The sequence below is a fragment of the Ceratotherium simum genome, chromosome 10 (assembly GCF_057802395.1).
Source record: "Ceratotherium simum simum isolate JZ-2026a chromosome 10, ASM5780239v1, whole genome shotgun sequence".
In the NCBI taxonomy this organism is placed as follows: Eukaryota; Metazoa; Chordata; class Mammalia; order Perissodactyla; family Rhinocerotidae; genus Ceratotherium; species Ceratotherium simum.
Genome location: NC_141909.1, coordinates 12093853 through 12112349, shown reverse-complemented (window position 1 = coordinate 12112349; position 18497 = coordinate 12093853). Strand labels below are relative to the sequence as shown.

At 51.9% G+C, this 18497-nt stretch overlaps 1 protein-coding gene across 2 annotated transcripts; it reads left to right on the top strand.

The window, feature by feature from the left end:
- The first annotated feature begins 407 nt into the window (after positions 1-407).
- On the top strand, positions 408-6264 carry ZIC2 (Zic family zinc finger 2). Of its 2 annotated transcripts, none has more exons than XM_014781776.2 (3): positions 408-2655; positions 4431-4594; positions 4833-6264. In XM_014781776.2, exons 1-3 carry the CDS (start codon positions 1581-1583, stop codon positions 5184-5186), a joined length of 1593 nt encoding a protein of 530 aa, XP_014637262.2. In that variant the 5' UTR covers positions 408-1580; the 3' UTR covers positions 5187-6264. The 2 variants fall into 2 exon arrangements, with proteins under 2 accessions (XP_014637262.2, XP_087292017.1); XM_087435891.1 differs by having other exon boundaries at positions 793-2655; positions 4796-4985.
- Positions 6265-18497: the final 12233 nt, after the last annotated feature.

Sequence of the window (18497 nt, the reverse complement as noted above, 5' to 3'; positions counted from 1 at the left end):
GCGAGGACCGGGAGGCTCGCAGGCCGGGCCGGCTGCCACGTTCAGCAGAGGCCGGGGCTGCGGGGAGCTTCGGGGGCGCCGGGGAGGAGGGGCCGACCGGCCGCGGGGCGGGGGCGCCGGATTGACGGGGCCTCGGCGGCCAATGGCGGCGCCGGGGGGGCGGGCGGGGCGGGAGCCGCCGTGAAAGGGGCGGTGTGACCAGGAGGACCGGCCGGGGGCCCGGGGGGGGGGGGGAGAGAGGCCGGGGAGGGAGAGAAGCCGGGGAGGGAGAGAAGCCGGGGAGGGAGAGAGGCCGGGGAGGGAGATGCGGGTGCGAGGGGGAGGGGAGAGGAAAAGGAGGAGACAAAATATAAAAAATAAAAGTCTGCGGCGTCGGCGGCGCCCACTGAAATAGAGGCGGAGGCGGTGGCGAACCGAGCCCACCGCAGCCCAAAGTGGGGAACCTGCTTTGGCCCCTTCGCGTTTGCTCGGGCCGCGGGTTCCGCTCCGTCCTCGCGGGTGCGGCCGTCCGCTCCGGGTCCAGCGCCCGGGACCGACCGGAGAGAGAGAGGGAGAGAGCTAGAGATCACTTTTTTATTGTTATTGTTTTTCAGCCCAGCCTTCCCCTCCTCCCCTCCCCTGCTAGCCTTCTCCCCTCCCACAGCCCACTTCTCCCCACCTCCTCCTCCCGCACAACTTAAAGAAAGAGGGAGCGGCGCGGCAGCTTCCTTCATCTGGGGGAATTCGTGGCCGCTGCAAGTTTCCTACGCGAGGCGCAGTCAATGCCAAGCACGGAGGACGAGGAGGGCTAAACACCGGGGCCGCGGCGCCGAACAATACCCGCCGCGCGCGGGGCGGCGCGAGTAGGGCCGTGGGGGAGGGAGAGGGCGCCCGGCCTCCGCCAGCCGCTCCAGCGCCCCCGCCGCGGTCAGGTGGAGTCGCGGGCGCGCCAGGCCGGTGCGCCGAGCGCAGAGTTCGCCTCAGTCCTCTCCTCGCTCGCCTGCCTGGCCCGCGCACGGCCGCCGCGCTCCCGCACCGTCGCCTCGCCGCTGCTGCGATTTCATTCTGCGAGCGCCGCTTGGCGCTGCCGGGCCCCGGGTCCGCGAAGCGTACGAGCGAGTGAGTGTGTGTTTGCGCGCGCGGGTGCGCGCAGGGGTGGGGGCCGCGGCGCTGCGCTCGCCCCCCCGTCGGCCCCCCTCTCGGCTCCGCTCCCCACACCTCCCTCCCGCTCCCTCCTCCCGCCCGCCTCCCCTGCCCTGCCCGCCCGCCCCCGCCGCAGCTCCTTTAATACACTTTGGTTCTCCGCCTGGCTTTGGACTCTTCTCCTCCACCTCCTCCTCCTCCCGCGCCTCCTCCGCCGCCGCCGCCGCCTCCTCTTCCTCTCCGCGCTTTCGCTCCGCGCCCGGCCGCCCGAGGCAGGTCCAGGCGGCGGCGGAGGCGGCTGGCGCAGGAGCGCGGCTCCCGGGGCTGAAGCCGCCACCACCACCGCCGCCTGCGCTCGGAGCCGGGCGGCCACTGGACGCACCGCGCGCGGGGCGGGAGTGGGAGCTGAGGAGGCGCGGGGCTCGCCAGGGCCGGCGGGGCGGGCGGACGTGCTGGCCATGCTTCTGGACGCGGGGCCGCAGTTCCCGGCCATCGGGGTGGGCAGCTTCGCGCGCCACCATCACCACTCGGCCGCAGCGGCGGCGGCGGCGGCCGCCGAGATGCAGGACCGCGAACTGAGTCTGGCGGCCGCGCAGAACGGCTTCGTGGACTCGGCGGCCGCGCACATGGGCGCCTTCAAGCTTAACCCGGGCGCGCACGAGCTGTCCCCGGGCCAGAGCTCGGCGTTCACGTCTCAGGGCCCCGGTGCCTACCCTGGCTCCGCCGCAGCTGCGGCTGCTGCCGCTGCGCTTGGGCCCCATGCCGCACACGTCGGCTCCTACTCTGGGCCTCCCTTCAACTCCACCCGGGACTTCCTGTTCCGCAGCCGAGGCTTCGGGGACTCGGCGCCCGGCGGCGGGCAGCACGGGCTGTTCGGGCCGGGAGCAGGCGGCCTGCACCACGCGCACTCGGACGCGCAGGGCCACCTCCTCTTCCCCGGCCTCCCGGAGCAGCACGGGCCTCACGGCTCTCAGAATGTGCTCAACGGGCAGATGCGCCTCGGGCTGCCCGGCGAGGTGTTTGGGCGCTCGGAGCAGTACCGCCAGGTGGCCAGCCCGCGGACCGACCCCTACTCGGCGGCACAGCTCCACAACCAGTACGGCCCCATGAATATGAACATGGGTATGAATATGGCAGCGGCCGCGGCCCACCACCACCACCACCACCACCACCACCCTGGTGCCTTTTTCCGCTACATGCGGCAGCAGTGCATCAAGCAAGAACTCATCTGCAAGTGGATCGACCCCGAGCAGCTGAGCAACCCCAAGAAGAGCTGCAACAAAACTTTCAGCACAATGCACGAGCTGGTGACCCACGTCTCCGTGGAGCACGTTGGAGGCCCGGAGCAGAGCAACCACGTCTGCTTCTGGGAGGAGTGTCCGCGTGAGGGCAAGCCCTTCAAGGCCAAATACAAACTGGTCAACCACATCCGCGTACACACAGGCGAGAAACCCTTCCCCTGCCCCTTCCCGGGCTGTGGCAAGGTCTTCGCGCGCTCCGAGAACCTCAAGATCCATAAAAGGACCCACACAGGTAACCGCGGGCCGCGACAGGGACGGGGTGCGGAGGGGAGAGAGGCTGCGGTTGGTTGGTTGCGAGAAACGGGCCGACCGCCAGCCTCTGCCCTGGGATGGGAGATGTTTTGTGTGTGCGAGTGAGCCAGCGGCTTGTTTTTGTTGGAGAATGGAAGAATATTATTGGGCCGGGTTTTTCCATGTGCGGAAATTGAGTTTTAAATGATCAGTGTAACATCAAGTGCGTGCTTTGGGTGATGCAATTGCTTCGTCTGCTCAGGCCCAGTTAATAATTTCCGTTCTAACTAGAACGCACAAAATAAAACTGCTCTCCAACTCGGTGCCCGGGAATCGAGCCTAGAGAGGATTTTGCCAGCTTGTCTGACTGTGCTTTTCTGCTCTGGGTGTGTGTCTGTGTTTGAATGGCTTGTGTGTTTTCCCACTTCTTTTATTCGGGGTCCAAACGTCCTTCCCGCGACTGTTTCCCATTAAATGAGTCTGGTGTGAGCCTAAGTGGTAAAGCATTTCTCGTTTTTAAAGCCCATCTCGAGGTGGGTCGCGGGGCTTTACGGTGGGTTCGCAGCAGTTTGTGAAATTCCCTAATGGGCACCAGACTCTGCGATTCCAAACTTGGACCAACACCCGGTCAGCGAGAGCCCGGGGCAGCGCGGCCCCGCGGGGCAATTGCGTGAGAAGAGAGAGCCGCAAAAGAACGTGCCTCTCGCCTCGTAGGTTATTCATCTATGACCAGGTCCCAGCCAGAATCGTGCCAGACGATTTCCTAAAAGAAAGCCAAATGTTTTAGCAACTTCCCTCGTCAATATTTACTCCGAAGTGGGGATGCGCCAGCGGCCTATTGTTCTCTTCCGGGAAGGGAGGGAGCCGAGGTGCGAGACAAGCTTTTAACAAGGTTTAAAAATTGAGAAATTTATTTGCATGAAATGCTCGCTTTCGAGTCCTGTGTCTGAGCGGATGTCTTTAAAAAACAATTTAGGTGCTAATGGAATTTAACGTTAAATGGTCCCCTTTCTAAGTGGAACGATGTTTGAGTTCTCACACCTCTAAATGACTCCAAGCATTTGGAATTCTGGCAACAGGATGCAGGGACCGCCAGAAAATTAAACAGGGAGATTTTGAAAGCCTTTGCTGATGCCCCCACCCCCACTGCCCAGCTTGTGCCTCTCTGTAATCGCTAGATGCTGCCTTATCTCTAATATTTACCCTTTTCCCCAACTTATTTTTAAAAGACTGGAAGTGAGTCTAGAATCATGGTTAATTCAATTTGCAGAATTTTGGATGACAAACACTGGCTCAGTCACTATCCACAGCCCGGTCCCCCAAACAACACACAGCAACTCCAAATGTAATTGCCTGCTGGCCCCAGAGAGAAACCGACAGCAGCCCAGCAGCCTGTGTGATTTTGATAATGCCCCAAATATTTTGTCAAAATAACAGCTTCTCCGTGGCGAGACCAACTTGTTAGAAACTGTGAGTCCAAGAAGCTCTATAGAAAGGCGGGCAGGGCCGGATGCCACCCCAAATTCGTTATAAATGTGAGGAAATGGGCGCCAGTCTAGAAGAAAGTAAAATATGAAATAAGTGAGGAGGACTGTCAGGTAGAAAGGCAGTTAATTTCATCTTAGTTCTGCCACGGAGGGGATCCGATCTGTTTAAGGGACCCAGGCCCTTCTCGCCCCTTTCCACTTCGCAGCGGCTTTGCCCCCTCCAGGGTGGGTGGGGGTTGCGGGGGGGCTCTGGGCGTCGGCAGCAAGCGCCCATGTTTGCGGTCCACAGGGGAGAAGCCGTTCCAGTGTGAGTTCGAGGGCTGCGACCGGCGCTTCGCCAACAGCAGCGACAGGAAGAAGCACATGCACGTCCACACCTCCGATAAGCCCTATCTGTGCAAGATGTGCGACAAGTCCTACACGCACCCCAGCTCGCTGCGGAAACACATGAAGGTACCACCGGGGAGGCCGGGAGGAGGACGCGGTGGCCGGCCAGCGGCGCCGGCTCATGACCAGCCTGGACAACCTCTGCTGGCCTGGGAAGATGAGGGTTCCCGGAAGATGAGGGTTCCCAGGGCCAGGGCGGCGGGGGGCATTTCAGGGGGTGCTCCCCGCCCGGGGGCCTGGCACCACAGCAGCTGCACTCACACCCAGTCCCCTTTGGTCCCCCCTCCCGGCTTTTGTCTTGCAGGTCCATGAGTCCTCCCCGCAGGGCTCGGAGTCCTCCCCAGCCGCCAGCTCCGGCTACGAGTCATCCACGCCGCCTGGGCTGGTGTCCCCCAGCGCCGAGCCCCAGAGCAGCTCCAACCTCTCCCCGGCAGCGGCGGCGGCGGCAGCGGCGGCGGCGGCGGCGGCGGCAGCGGTCTCCGCGGTGCACCGGGGTGGAGGCTCCGGCGGCGGCGGCACGGGCGGCGGCTCCGGCGGTGGCGGCGGCGGGGGAGGCGGCGGGGCGGGCGGCGGGGGCGGTGGCAGCGGCGGCGGGGGCAGCGGGACAGCCGGGGGCCACAGCGGCCTCTCCTCCAACTTCAATGAATGGTACGTGTGAGGGGCCGGGGCCTCTCTCCCTCTCCCAGTCCCCACCCTGGCGCAGCAGCCCTCCCGATGGCGATCGCCGAGGGCACCCTGTGATCTTGTTGTTAAAATTATGAATCTGATTTTTATGATAATGATTTTACCAGCAGAAGGATTTTTAAAAGTTTTTTTTTTTTTTTTTTTTAATAATCTAAGCATGAAAAGCAAAAATATCCTTTCCGGAGTCTCTGAAACTGAAAATATAAAATAAGAAATAAAAAAAAAAACCCGTAAAAATATTGAACCAAACCCCTTTTGCCTTCCCCCAGGCCCGCTTTCCCTCCCACCTGGTTCCCAGTCTTCTGACAAACTGTGTACATAGCGGACTCCTCCTTCCTTCTCCGAGGTGGTTTTAATGGCTTCTTGGTGTATAGAGAAGTTTGTCCATTTGTAACTCCGGATTGTGTTCCTCCCTCCTTTCTTCCCTTGCCTTCCCTTCCCTAAGTAATGGGCTTTTTCTTTTCTCTTTTTAGTTTACCCGGTTTCTTTTTAAGTAATGTGGAAGAAAATGGTTTATTTTGTATTGTGGTATTGAATATTGTGTTCCTTTTTATGAGGCAACTTGATTGTAAACTTCATGGAACTATAGACTGGAAAAAATGAGCCGTGCCAAAGTCTCCCTTCTGTTTCTTCAACACACGGATCCACAGCACACACATACACACCACCACCACCAATGCTTGTGAATGTATTTTTTTGTTAGCTGGGTTTACATGTGATGTTTTAGTGCTTTTGCAAGTTCAATTTGTTAGTTCCTGTATGAAAGATTGTGGGGGGAAAATAAACGTCGTGCCATTAGCTTTTTCCATAATAACATCCTTCTGTAAATACCCGTTGCCATATTTATCCATTTGTAATTAAATTATGGTATTAACTTGCTACAGAGGAAACAATATTTATAAAGAATGTTTCTTAACTATAAATATGTACAATTGTGGGCATAAACTGTTTCAGAATTTTTTATTTGAAGGTTTTAAGTGGTTTGATCATTTCTTGTGATATGTTTTGAGAGTAATGCATACAGAAATATAATAAAATGTGTTGAAACTGCATGAACATACTATTTTTTCTAGCAAAGTTATTAAAGAAAATGGGAAGAAGGCAGCTGAGGGTTGACACAGGTATGGATCAGCTGCCTGAATGAATGGGAGGCACCACCTCGAATTCTGGGGAGGAAGGTGTGTGTATGCATAGAAACAGGGCCAAACTGCCCCTTTGGCAGAAAGTCTCAAAATTATTTTCAAGGTCCTTTGTTTCGTTGCTGAGAGTGAATTAAATTTTTGGAAAGCCCCTGTGAGGAATGGCGGCAAGAACCTTCAGAGTTTCTAATGGCTCCATTATCTAAGGGAATGCCTTTGTTTCAGCTATTTGGACTGGATCTAAGAGCGCTAAACATTTCCTTATTCTTTGTTTTCCCTCTTCCCTGCCCACTTTCCTCTCCGTCCCTCTGAAAAGCTGAGGTACAGTTATTTTTAATTGCATGTTTAAAACTGAGCGGAGTACTTTGTTTTTGAACTTGGCCCAATGATTATAGTCTAAGGGCCCTTTTCTACCAAAAGTTTTTTCTTGAAATTTTAAACGGAGAGCTTGCTTGGGAAATCCTGCTTATCTGCACAGCTGCTGCACACCAATAAGCAGGATGTTCAAGAGAAGAAGGTGATAGAATACATTTTAATTTAGGAAAGAACAAGCTGTTTGGCCCAAAATGAAAGAGAACTACTTGTAGAATTCAGTGAGATAAAACAACAGAGACTAAAATGGCCAGGTGGAAGTAAGGGGAAGTACCAACCACCAGCTTTTCTATAAGGTTTGCAGCCTTACTGCTCTTCTGCAAGAGTTTATTGAGAGTTTTCAAGCAAGATGCTCTAGGCAGAGGGCAAAAATAATTTTAATAATCAAAGGGTAGGAATGGGGAAAATTCTTATTAAATCCGTAAGCCATCAAGATATCTCCATCTTCCTGAATAACCCTGTAGCTCGGAGAGGTCCTGGCAGTCCCCGAGTCACACATCTCCCCTCTCTCCCCCCACCCAGTGGTGAAGAGATTTGGGCGGCGGCAGCGACACCTCTATAGGATCGCTCAGCGGCGCGCAGGGCTCTGCGGACGGAGACCCAGAGCTCGGCTGGCTGCCGCGGCGACCTCAGCTTCTCTCCCCCTCGCTTCCGGCCCTCGACTGAGCCACAGGGCCAGGCAGGCTAGGCCGGGGGCTGCTTGGGAAGAGAAGGGCAGCCCTGACTTCCCGGAGGCCACGCCACCTATTCAGTGGGGAGGGAGACTTCAGCCTGTGGGCTATGTGTGTGTGTGTCCCAGAGGGTGACAGACGCCGGACTAGCCCTCCCCAGCGGCCCTGTGAACTGCCCAAGCGCCACCTCCTGAAGCAATCAACCCCCTATTAAAATCAAATTTATAACCCCTAATAATATTAAGGAAAATTATTAAAATAATTGGCATATGTTACTGATCCTTGGGAGATTTCACTGAACACATTATAAGCTGTGAGGAAAATCGTTTAGAGTTTTTCAACAGCCCTCACCCCTGGGGGAGGGAGGGCGAAGGAATCAGGTTAACTATTCATCATAACTTGTGCAAGAATGAGATGGTCTATTCTAAATGTTTTAAACCTTTTATGTGTGTGTGTGGAACTTAGCGGCTTTGAGACACGTCCCAAATCTCAGGAAATGGATGGAAGGGGGGGCAACTTTAGTATCTTTTCTTTTCATTTGGGGGAAGGAGAAGGAAAACAGCAAGAAGAGAACGATGTCACAGCCTTGGGTTGGCTGTATGGCTTTCCAGGTCTGAGTGTCCGAGAGCTACCAGAGGCCGCTTTAGGTCCGGGGGCACTGAACCTAGTTTTCAGCAGGAAATAAAAATGGGAAGGGGTTGGCGGGAGGAGGAAGATCACAGTCTGGGAGAGGTCTCCAAGGATGTGAGGAGCCGATGCGAGCATCTTTCCCGCAAAATGGCTCCCAGTTCTTCGGCCCCTGCATCCAATAGCTTTGTCCAAACAAGTCACGCACTCGACAGTGTGGTCCAGTCCCCGCCTTTCTCTTGGGCCCTTCGAATCCGGGAGACAGGATGGGGATAGGGGGAGATGGCAAATTTTAAGAGTATCAAAGACGTCAGAATTGCTCAACTTAGAATGCGTGCGGGGGCTGGCGGCCCAAGATCTTGCGCGGCAATGAGGCATCTGGGCCTGAGGTGGGGGGGTGCAGGCGTCCCCCCACCCCCCACTGCTTACACGGACCTGAATTCTAACCTGCCCTTGCCGTGACTCCAGAACCACAAAACGAAGGCCGTCCTTGCCTCCCTTAGGGAACCAGAGCTGCGCTGTGGTTCGCTGCCCGCAGGGAGGCCCGACTGCCTCGGCCAAAGGACGATTTCTGCCGATCACCGCCGTCAACTTGAACCTCAGAGCGCCCAAGCTCGCTCCCTTCGCGCTCCGCTCCATCCGCCTCCGAGTAACTCCCCTCGACGCGAGAGTCGCTTTATCCGGAGGCAGCTGGAGACCCCTTGGGAGGCCCATCATTATTATTATTAATTATCGTGATCCTCACTGCATTATTAATGACCACAATGATAACTGGCATCGTTACCAGCTTGTCCCGGTTCAGTGATGTCCCCCGAAGTCCCAGGCGGGGAGGAGGTCACTCCTGGAGCAGAGGCCCCGTAGGTTCTGCTCTGGGCTCAAGCAAGGCGAGGCTAGGGCCGAGGCCTGGCGGGACTCGAGTAAAGGAAACAGTTCCCAGGCCCAGCATACCCCGTCCCACGCCGTCCCACGCTGTCCCGGCCCCTTTCCTTTCTGCTGGCACCTTCTCTCTTCCTCCTCCTCCCCACCCCCTGGCCCCTTTGTCTCTTTTTCAGACGGATGTTTTCAGTCTCAAGTGGTGTATTTTCCGCATAAAACTCTGAGATCAAGGACAGATCACAGGCTGGACCGGAGGTTCGGGTTTCCCTGTGTTCCGTGCTGTTCTCTCGCATCCCAGCGTTGGCAAGGAAGGCCTGGCCTTTCCCGGCTACCGGTTGCACGCTAGGATTGGCAGGATTGGAGGAGGTGTGTTTTGGTAGGTCCCCGGTGAGTGCACCAGTAGCATACTGGGACATGCGGGGACCCACCAAGTACTCACTAGGGACTCGGGTTTTACCCTCCCCCACATCACACCACCGAAATAACCCCAAGGGCGCTAGGCCTGCATCCAACAGCTAAGAAATAAAGGCCTCAAAATAACACCCCACCAAGACTCGGTTGAACACGTGCATGCGTTTTTACTTAAACGGACCCATGCCCCGGAAGGCAGCCCTCGGGATCCAAAGTAGGCGTTCAATAAATACTTGTGGATTGATTGATTATAGTCTGATATCTCTCTGGTTCCACAGAAACACGGAGCTCCTCGGCCCACTGCTACCCCCAGCGGACAGCAATGAACGGTTTCTATTTTTCACTGGCAGCTCAGAGTAGGGCCGGAGAAATGTCGCCCCCTCTCTAATCACCCCCCACCCTGCCCCCCGGCCCCAACATTACTGCTGGGGTTTCATTTTAGGAAAGAATCTAGATCCTTCCAGAGACTGGATCAGGTGATCAGGCATAAACCCTCAGGCCCGAGCCGCTGGGGGCCTGAGAACCAAAAGCCAGCCGTGGCAGTTTGAACGGGGTGTCACGAATGAGAACGTCTGTAAACCATAACCAGGGCAGCCCGAGGGTTTGAGTTCATGGTCAAGGCGGTGGGGCGACTGGGGCCGCAGTGCGCCACCTGGGCCCAGATCTCAGGCGGGGTACGCGGAGCCAGGGTCCTCCCACTCCCGCCCCTCCCCTACAGGGCCCAGTCCGGGAACCGTCCTTGCTGGGGCCACCTCGACGCCCTCCCACGTTTCCCTATTGTTCCCAGGGGCCGACGAGCTTTTGAAGAGGTGACATCTCGCTTCGTCTCTAGCCCTGCGTCCTGCCCTCGTCCTGCATCCCGCATCCCTCCTGCCCGGCCATTCGGGATGAGGTTCAGCGTAGCATCAAGCCAGAGCTGGGGGCGCCCCTTCTCTTGCGTGAGCGCACATAGACAGACTGACACACACACATTCTCTCTCTCCACGCCCCAGCATACACACACACACACTCACACATACTCCCCTCCGTCATCCACCAGCCACCGGCTCGCGTGGGTGGGACGGACCTAAGCCAAAGAAATTGGCGGCGGTTGATGGGAGGACCCAGCAAGAGACATTCTCCTCACCCCTCCGCTCTCTGACAGCTCCCCTAGCCCCCTCCAGCCTCCCTCTGAAGGGGCCAGGCCTGCCGTGCGCTCTTGACCCAACTTGGATTTTGAGAGTCCACGCACCGGGCCGCACTCCCGAGGCCCGCACCTAGAGTCACCAGTGTGAGACTAAGTTGCGTGCGGGCTACCTGCAATCGGGTCCCTCAGGCCCACTTCTCGAGGAATGTGAGGTCTGACCTGCCCGCGCGCCCTCTGACCCCCAGGTGTGCGTGGGGGCGCCCCCTCACCTCTCAGTTAAACCAGGAGGGAGGGAAGGAGGAGCTGACCGCCCCCCCCCCCCCCCCCGCAACACACACACCTCATGTCTCCAAGCCCTGCCTCTGCCTCTTCCTTTCCTAACCTCCCGAAGCCAGGTGTTTTCTGTCCCTGAGGCCAAGCCGTTGGTCCTAGGGAGCAGAACGGAGGGCAGCACCGCTAGAGAAGGTTGGGGGTAGAAACAACAATAATGTTAATAATGTCAAAGATAATCATCGTAGTTAACGCTGCGCGACTGGGTTGCTCCTCAGAGGCCGGCGGCGGCCTGGGGAGGCACCAGATCGTGCCGGGCTAGGGCCGGGTGTGGGGTTCTCTCGGGCGGGGGCGGGGGCGGGGGCACGCAGAAGGGGGCTCTTATATTGCCTTCCCCCAAACAAAATCTCGGGTGTGGAACCAGGCGGAGCCCGTGAGGGCCTGGCCAGGAGCCGCGCTGGACCTCTTGCTGCAAACGCGGCTCGTTCTTTTTCTTTTCTTTCTCCTGGCCCACTGGGCCCACAGTGGTTGGCGTGGCCGAGTGTGGTTTCTCGAAACTCTTTGGAGTTGGTTGGGTCTGTCTGCCCGCTGCACCCGCGTTACCACCACCCGGGCCTGTTCCCCCTCCCTCTCCCCGCGGGCAGATGAATGGTGGCTTTAATGAGCATGGGCGCGGCGTTGGCCGCGCGGTTCTGAAGATGCTCTGACCTGTAGGGAGGGCGCGAAAGGTCAGGCGCACGCAGGGCCCGGCTCGGGCTCCTCCCAGGCCCACACTGTTCAGATATTGATCCTGGGAGAAAGATAAACAGAAAAGCTGGACATTCGGTCATGAATCCTAATGAGCTAGGGTAGGAGTTTTAATTGCTACGGACTTCTTTTTTCCAGTTAATCTTTATTGCAGACTTCTTCCGAGTCATTCTTTTCGAGCTTCGTTTGGTCTCCTTCTTTCCCCGCCCTCCTCCTTATATTTTCATTAGAAATGCCCAGGCAAAAGAGACTCGTGTCAACTTGACTTTCTCCCTCTCGCAGTGCCGGTGTGAGCGTGAGAGCCCACAGCCTGCATTCCCAGCGTGGCGCTGCTTCTGCTCACTAATTCTGGAAATGTAGGGGATCCTATAAAATAAATTGTTTCAATGTGGCTTTGGCGGGTCTGCTTCTTGACTTCCTCACCCTTATTGTTTCCAAGATTTCGTGTGTCCTTGGCCTTTACGCTTCCTCTTGACAATCGCATCTCTTCTCCGGGCACTGAGCTCCTTTCTACTCCAAACCGGTACATTCCATCCCCAAGCGTTCCCGTTTCTCAAGTCTCCAGGATTTGACACTGGCTTTGCCCACCGCAGTGTCCAAGTGTTTCAGTCTAGCACTGAATTCTTAGGCAAGTTAATTCACCAGTTTACATAAATGTACTGGTTTTTTTTTTGGTACCTATAAGCAATAATGAAATCTGAGACAGGAACCTAAGGGAATTTCTAGAAAAATTTCTGCCTCCATTCTTGATATGCATTTGATAACTTAGTTACAATATTTTTCTTTAAAAAAAAGCCATTCTTGAATTGAGTTTTCTCTTGAAGCTGTATAAATTGACTGTAAATCCCATAAAGTAGTTTTGGCCGTGTGATCAGGAGAGAAAAAATAACGCAAGCCCACTTTTGCAACCTACCATGTAGAAATGTGTTGAAATCCAAGGCAAAAAAAAAAAAAATCAGCTATACAATAATAATTTCCAGTATTATTCTGATCCTTAAAGTTTGGGCAAAATAAACCCATATTTCACATCATTGCCAGTAAGTCCCAGCACTGAAGTCTCCTGAGGATTCTATTTCACTTACACTTTTCAGTCCAAACTTTCTTTCTTCACACAATGATTTATTATGTGGGTAATTTTAAGGGATACGGTTTACAGCTTGAATTATTAGACTGAACACCTCTGGCTGACACCACGACGCCTTTTTTTTCCTGCTTGCGGCTGTGAGTCACAACCCCATTTTCATACCCAACTGCTGCACATTCCTTCACAATGTATATTTCCTTCTTGCAAAGATCAAACATGCCTTGGTCAAAGTGTTTATTTTAAAATACAGGAAAATTAAAACTAAACACAGCTCTACTGAAAAATCCCCAAATGTATCATATTTTCCTCCTCCTGTGCCCACAAAAAAAAAGTAACAAATTGTACCACTTTCTGGAATAAAATTTCAAATCAAAGGGGAACACACAGGCACATACAGACACAATGTACATTTTATTATTGACACACATCAGGAAACCTCCCACTTCTCTTCATATTTGGATTCCTGTTTGGATGTCTTTAGTTTTTACCATAAAAATATCACAAGAAACCACAACAACTACATATCCTTAAGAGGATGCTGACGGGCATCTACTTTATTCACCAACCTACACATTCCTCATTTCTAAGTTTATTCTTCTATCTTAGTATTTGTCTTTCAATTGTATCTTCCAGAATGTAACTTCAGGAGGAGAAGGATATTTTGAAGTATTTGCTGAAAAGAAGCAAAAAAGAAAAAAAAAAAAGTAACTCAGAAACAAGTTCACATTTCCCAAGCATCTCAGTAGGTCTTTGGCGTGTGCATGTGTTTCCTTTTTCCCTTTAAATTAAGGTGAAAAATTACAAGGTAGAATCGCTCTTTCTCAGCACCTAAATCCTGTAACGTGAATTTCAACTTCGGATTTTGGTGGACTAGTTGTCCTTCTGCAACCCGCTATCTACTGCTTTTTTCGTGCTTCTCTGGAGTCCCATATGAGAGGGATATAGACCTCAGCCACCTCCTCTTGGAGGGGGTTTACTCAGCTTCTAAAGCCACACAGTTCTTTAGCCAGGCAGAAACTGTTAGGCTGTTTTTAATCAAAAGTTTGGAAGCTGAATCTTTTTCCTCTGACGATTGCGCCCAGGGGTGGATCCGGCTGAATGTCTGGCGCTTCGGGCAGCGGGCTGGGCCACCCGTTTTCCAGACACAACACCAGAGAATGGCATTGAAATAATCGCGTGTGGCAGAAATGTTTTAAAAATATTAACTTCTCTTACTTCCCATACTTCTGAGCTAAAAGGCAAAGGAAATCTGAAATGATATTCATTTACCTACCTAAGGCAGACCAAGAAACTGGAAAGATACTTGACGCTTTGAAAATGTACTCTACAGAATCTTTCAAAATAGATGCTGAGTAGGATCAACATCAGTAAAGATTTTTTAAAAAAGATTTGATTGGCCACAACTTTTCTAGATGTTAGTGACAATGAATTAACAGGCTAGAAGTCTCTTTCTAAGAAGAATTTGGCACGCATATAGAAAATAATCTATATGTGATCCTCTTCTTCCTGTTCTTTAAGGGGAGATAAATTACAGCACATACTATTTGGATTTTTTTTTATTTTGGAGAAATAAATAAAAATATTTAGCCTTCATTTTTTATTGAAAATTCTTTGTAAGAGTAGAGATCAAGGATTTTCAAGATGAAGAACAAAACAAGGAATCAGATTACAGTCTTCCTCTAAAATACATTTCTTCCTCTGCTCGGTTTTCAAATGATCTCTTTGGTGATTCTTTATCTGAACGATCTCTTCAAATTAAAATGTATCAAGTATTTCCCCCAGATAGCTTAACTTCTGACACGCCAACATTTCTAAAAGTTCTAAGCGAAAATCAAAGACTTTTTATAAAGGCTTAGTAACAACATTTCATGTCATGACCAAACTAATTTCTTGTGAACTTCCTTTCATCTTTGGTAGATTATCCGATACATCAAAAAAAATCTCACCTTGAAAATGTCAACTCTGCTGTCAATCTTATGAGAAACTAATTTCATGATATGTAATATGAGGTTTATGATTTCATTTCTATTCTTTAAATCCAAGGGAATTAATTCAAAATTGATTTAGTCTAGAGAGGAGACATTATCAGTGAAAAGTGTCCAAGTATAAATCCAACACATTTCAGCTACCTCCCAGTATATACATACACACACATCTCTTGAGAAAAGAAAATATTTTAACTGAAGAGAGCAGTCATATCAGCCATCTGACTTTAAATGCCTTCTAGAAAAATCTAACATAGCTATTTTACAATATGGCGAAACTATCATCTAAAGTTTCAGGGTGACATTTTTCTAAATCTTCACGTGATAATTTACTAATTCAGAAATGTGAAAAACAATAGACTTTATTGGGCAAAATATTGCTTCATCTATTTGTTAACCGATATCTTGCATGAGGTGCTATTGTAATTTATGTAAATTCTCTTTTTTGTACAATTGAATTCACTTGGAGGCAGTCTACTATTCTCTTGTGTCCCCAATAGTTTTGCACTCGAAAGTTGAATGTTGGGCACTCTGAGATTGGAAACCAAACTGGTAGCCTTTTGTGGAAGCAAGAGATGTCTCCCTCTGACAGATGCTACTTTGGGTGTCCTTTCTGCTAAGCGGATCTCAGACCTAAATTAGCTTCATCATTTGCCGCTCTGTCTTTCTAAGGCTTGTAGTCCAAGTGGCAGCACACCCTGAAACATACAGGTTCTGTCTCATAGTGGCAAAGTCACCTATTTCTATGCTTCAAGTTTCGTTTTGTGTTTAAAATACAAGTTTACAATGATTTTTAGGAGAGCACTTTCAAGAAGCACTTCCTTTCCTACTGCCAGACAACGCTGCTCCCCAACCTCTTGGGTAGAACCCTTGCTTTCGATTTGTTTGTTTTACGCATTTCCCTAAAGGACCGGCTCTTTGCGATGTTTAATTCTGCTTTAAAAATGCATCGCTTCTGCCCTGAGTCCTTCTCTGAAACAAATTGCTATCGAAAGTGTATCAGATTCGTTCCAAATATGGGATTTGAATCAATATTCCCACGCTAGAAATGTTTTAAAAATTGTTTTTGTCATAGGAGTCCACATTTTTGCAGTATATTTTCAATTGAAGTAGGGATTCATTTCTCGTGATAAACAAAAAGTAGCGATTACCGTCTGCTTAGATCTTCCTTTCTTATTATTTTTAGCCCGTGTATCATTACCTAACTGGTATGTGTTCTTCTGTCCAGCTTTTGATGATCTAGTTGAATTCTAGACATTGTGCCAAGAAGTGTATTTGAAGCAGATAAGTACGTATAATACAAATGCGTTTTGTTAGACCTGATGGATGCTATTTTTCTTTTAATAGGTTTGTAGCAAACTAACACAATAACACAATGTATTCCTTTTCAAGGTATATTGTTGAAACAGGTCTATTAAGAGCGCGTTGAGCTATTTCTCGCTTCTATTGAACAGTCTGTTGCTCAAACACAACAGCCAACAAACGCCAGCTGCCTCAACAAAAGTAGAAACCTAACCCTTTTATGTAATGTTTTAACAGAAAGGGTAGCTCTGTTTAATTAAAAACATTGATGATTCAGTGAAACAATGGAAACTCAAGTTCAAGTGGTGCTCTATTGATTTAAGATGATTTTTACTAGCACTGGGTATAATTTATTTTTTTCCCCAGCTTTCTCTTGTGTAAAGGGGTTCCTTCTTGGTGCATTATTTGGGTGAATAGGAAAAGACAGAGATGGCTATTGCCTTAGAAACCTGATTAACGCACGTTGCTTTGAGGGTAAGGTGTTTAATTTATAAGTGCACCCCATATTTTTTATCAGTTTACTCGCGGTAGGGAAGCATTGAAAGTAGCTCGTCTCAGCAGGTTAAAAAGTGAAGTCTGCGTCCTGGCATTTAAATGTCTTTGTTATTGTGTCAAGCAAGTTGTTGAAAACCGCATGCCCGGAATACTAAGGCTGAGCAGCTAGATGAGGCAAGTTGTGTGTGTGTGTGTGTGTGTGTGCGCGCGCGCGCGCGTGCATGCGCCCCTGGGCGCAGGGCTGTGTGTGCGAGGACAATTATTTTCCTCAGCTGCTTGCTTGCCCGCGCCCGACTGCCCCTCTTTGCAGAACCGACGGCCTCCGGGCTTTCAACTCTGGAAGCGAAGCAGGAGACATTCCTCCATTGAGACCCCCTCCTTGCGAGCGTCGAACTCGCCCTGCCCTGGGGATCGGGGCTCGGTCAAGGATAGCGGTCGCCCCCTGGCAGGAGAGCACTCGAGGGCCGCGAGGTTCCGGCTTTCGCCCTCCTGCGACCTCCACGAGGATGGTCCGCGAGCGGCGCAGGGAGCTCGGGCCGCGGCCTCCGGGTCAAGGTGGGCGCAGGCAGGTGCTTCCCTCCGCCCCCGCAGCCCCGCAATGCTAGCCGCGCTCAGCGGTTGCGTTTCCGACTCCTTCCTCCCAGCCCGGCCCGCAGGCCGGCTTCACAATTCCCGGGCCCCCGGGAGTGCCAGAGACTTGAAAGAAGGCAGCTGCCGTCGACCTCCCTCCCGCCAAACAACGGCCACCAAGGCCACAAGTCCGCGAAGCCGGCCTACAGGCCGCCCCCAGAGCCTCCGAGTGGGGCCTTCCTGCGCAGGGCGCCCTTCTCCGCCCGCCAAAGGAGGGGCGGGGCGCTGGGTCAAGGGCAGTGGCCTCCCGGCCTCCAGGATCCTTTCCAGCGGCCGTACAAGTCCCCGGGGTAGGGCCGGAGACGGAGCACCTCGGGCATCGTTTGCCTCCCACAGCTGCCGACCAGGCCGCCCCGGCGCCCTTGGAGCCGCTTCCTCCAGGCGGCACTGGGCCGCGATGCACCTCGCGGCCGCACTTCCGCCTCCTCCCGGCACCCTGCGCGCCCAGGGGTCAAAGGGCGGGGCCGCCTTCCGGGGTTCGTGCTCCCCGGGGTGCCGCTGGCTCCCAGAGCCCCAAAGGCCGGAGAACGGGTGGAGATGAGGCCTCGAGGCCACACGTGGCGGTGGGCAGCCTGTCAGGCCCACCGTCTGAGATGAAACCCAGGAAGAACATGGCCAGGGAGGGAAACGTCCATATGGGCCCCGAAGGCCTAGAGTGAATTATTTAAGCTGTTCCTGGTGTTTAAAGAGGTTTTTCAGTTTTTAAAGAATGTTGTAAAAAAATATCAGCCCTTGTTAACTCCCTCATTATATGCTTTTTTCCCCTCAGCAGAACAAGCCATATTTCCTGAAACTGAGGAGCTATGTAAGTGTTTAAACATGTGTCAAGTGTCTTATAAATAATACAAATTCATACGGAAAAGCAGGAAATTTAACTGATACCTGCAGCACTTGGCATAGCTATATCTCACTAGTGGGTTATTTTTGGCTCTGAAATTGTAGTAAGGAAACTGATTTGAGATTATGTGGCACCTGGTGGAGCCCTTTCCTTTTCTTAGCTTATTCTCTTTGAGTCTGTACTCATCCCCATCTAGAAATGCCTTTGTCCAGCCCATGAAGGAAGTTCAAGAGGTCTGCAGTCCATATAATCAGGGTTAATGTTCAACTCAGTATTTTGGAGTCACCTTTCTGTCTTTTCCTCTCAGCCCCTTCTCCCTCAAAATTTCTGCTGCTGTGACATCCCCCACCCACTTTGTTAGAATGTGGGTTAGTGCTGCTTATGGCAAGAAAGACAGTAGGAGAGATGAGGTCTAGGCTTTAATTTGGGATTTGGGCTAGCAAATCATGTAAGTTTTTGTGTTTATTCTCTTCTCTAGAAAAGCTGAAGAAAGATGTTGCCCTAATACAATTTGAGAACCTCTCAGAAAGGTAAGTACAAAGTATTATTTTGCAGTAAAATGACGTATATTGTTTTGAAATTAGATTAAACTTAAGAGTTACCCATGTACTTCAGTTCCTTGGATGATACTTTTCATCGTGGTTGTCATTCTGTGAAAGATTTCTGTGAACATTCTATTTCTAGTTGTTGAAATGTCTCAACTAGAGGAAAA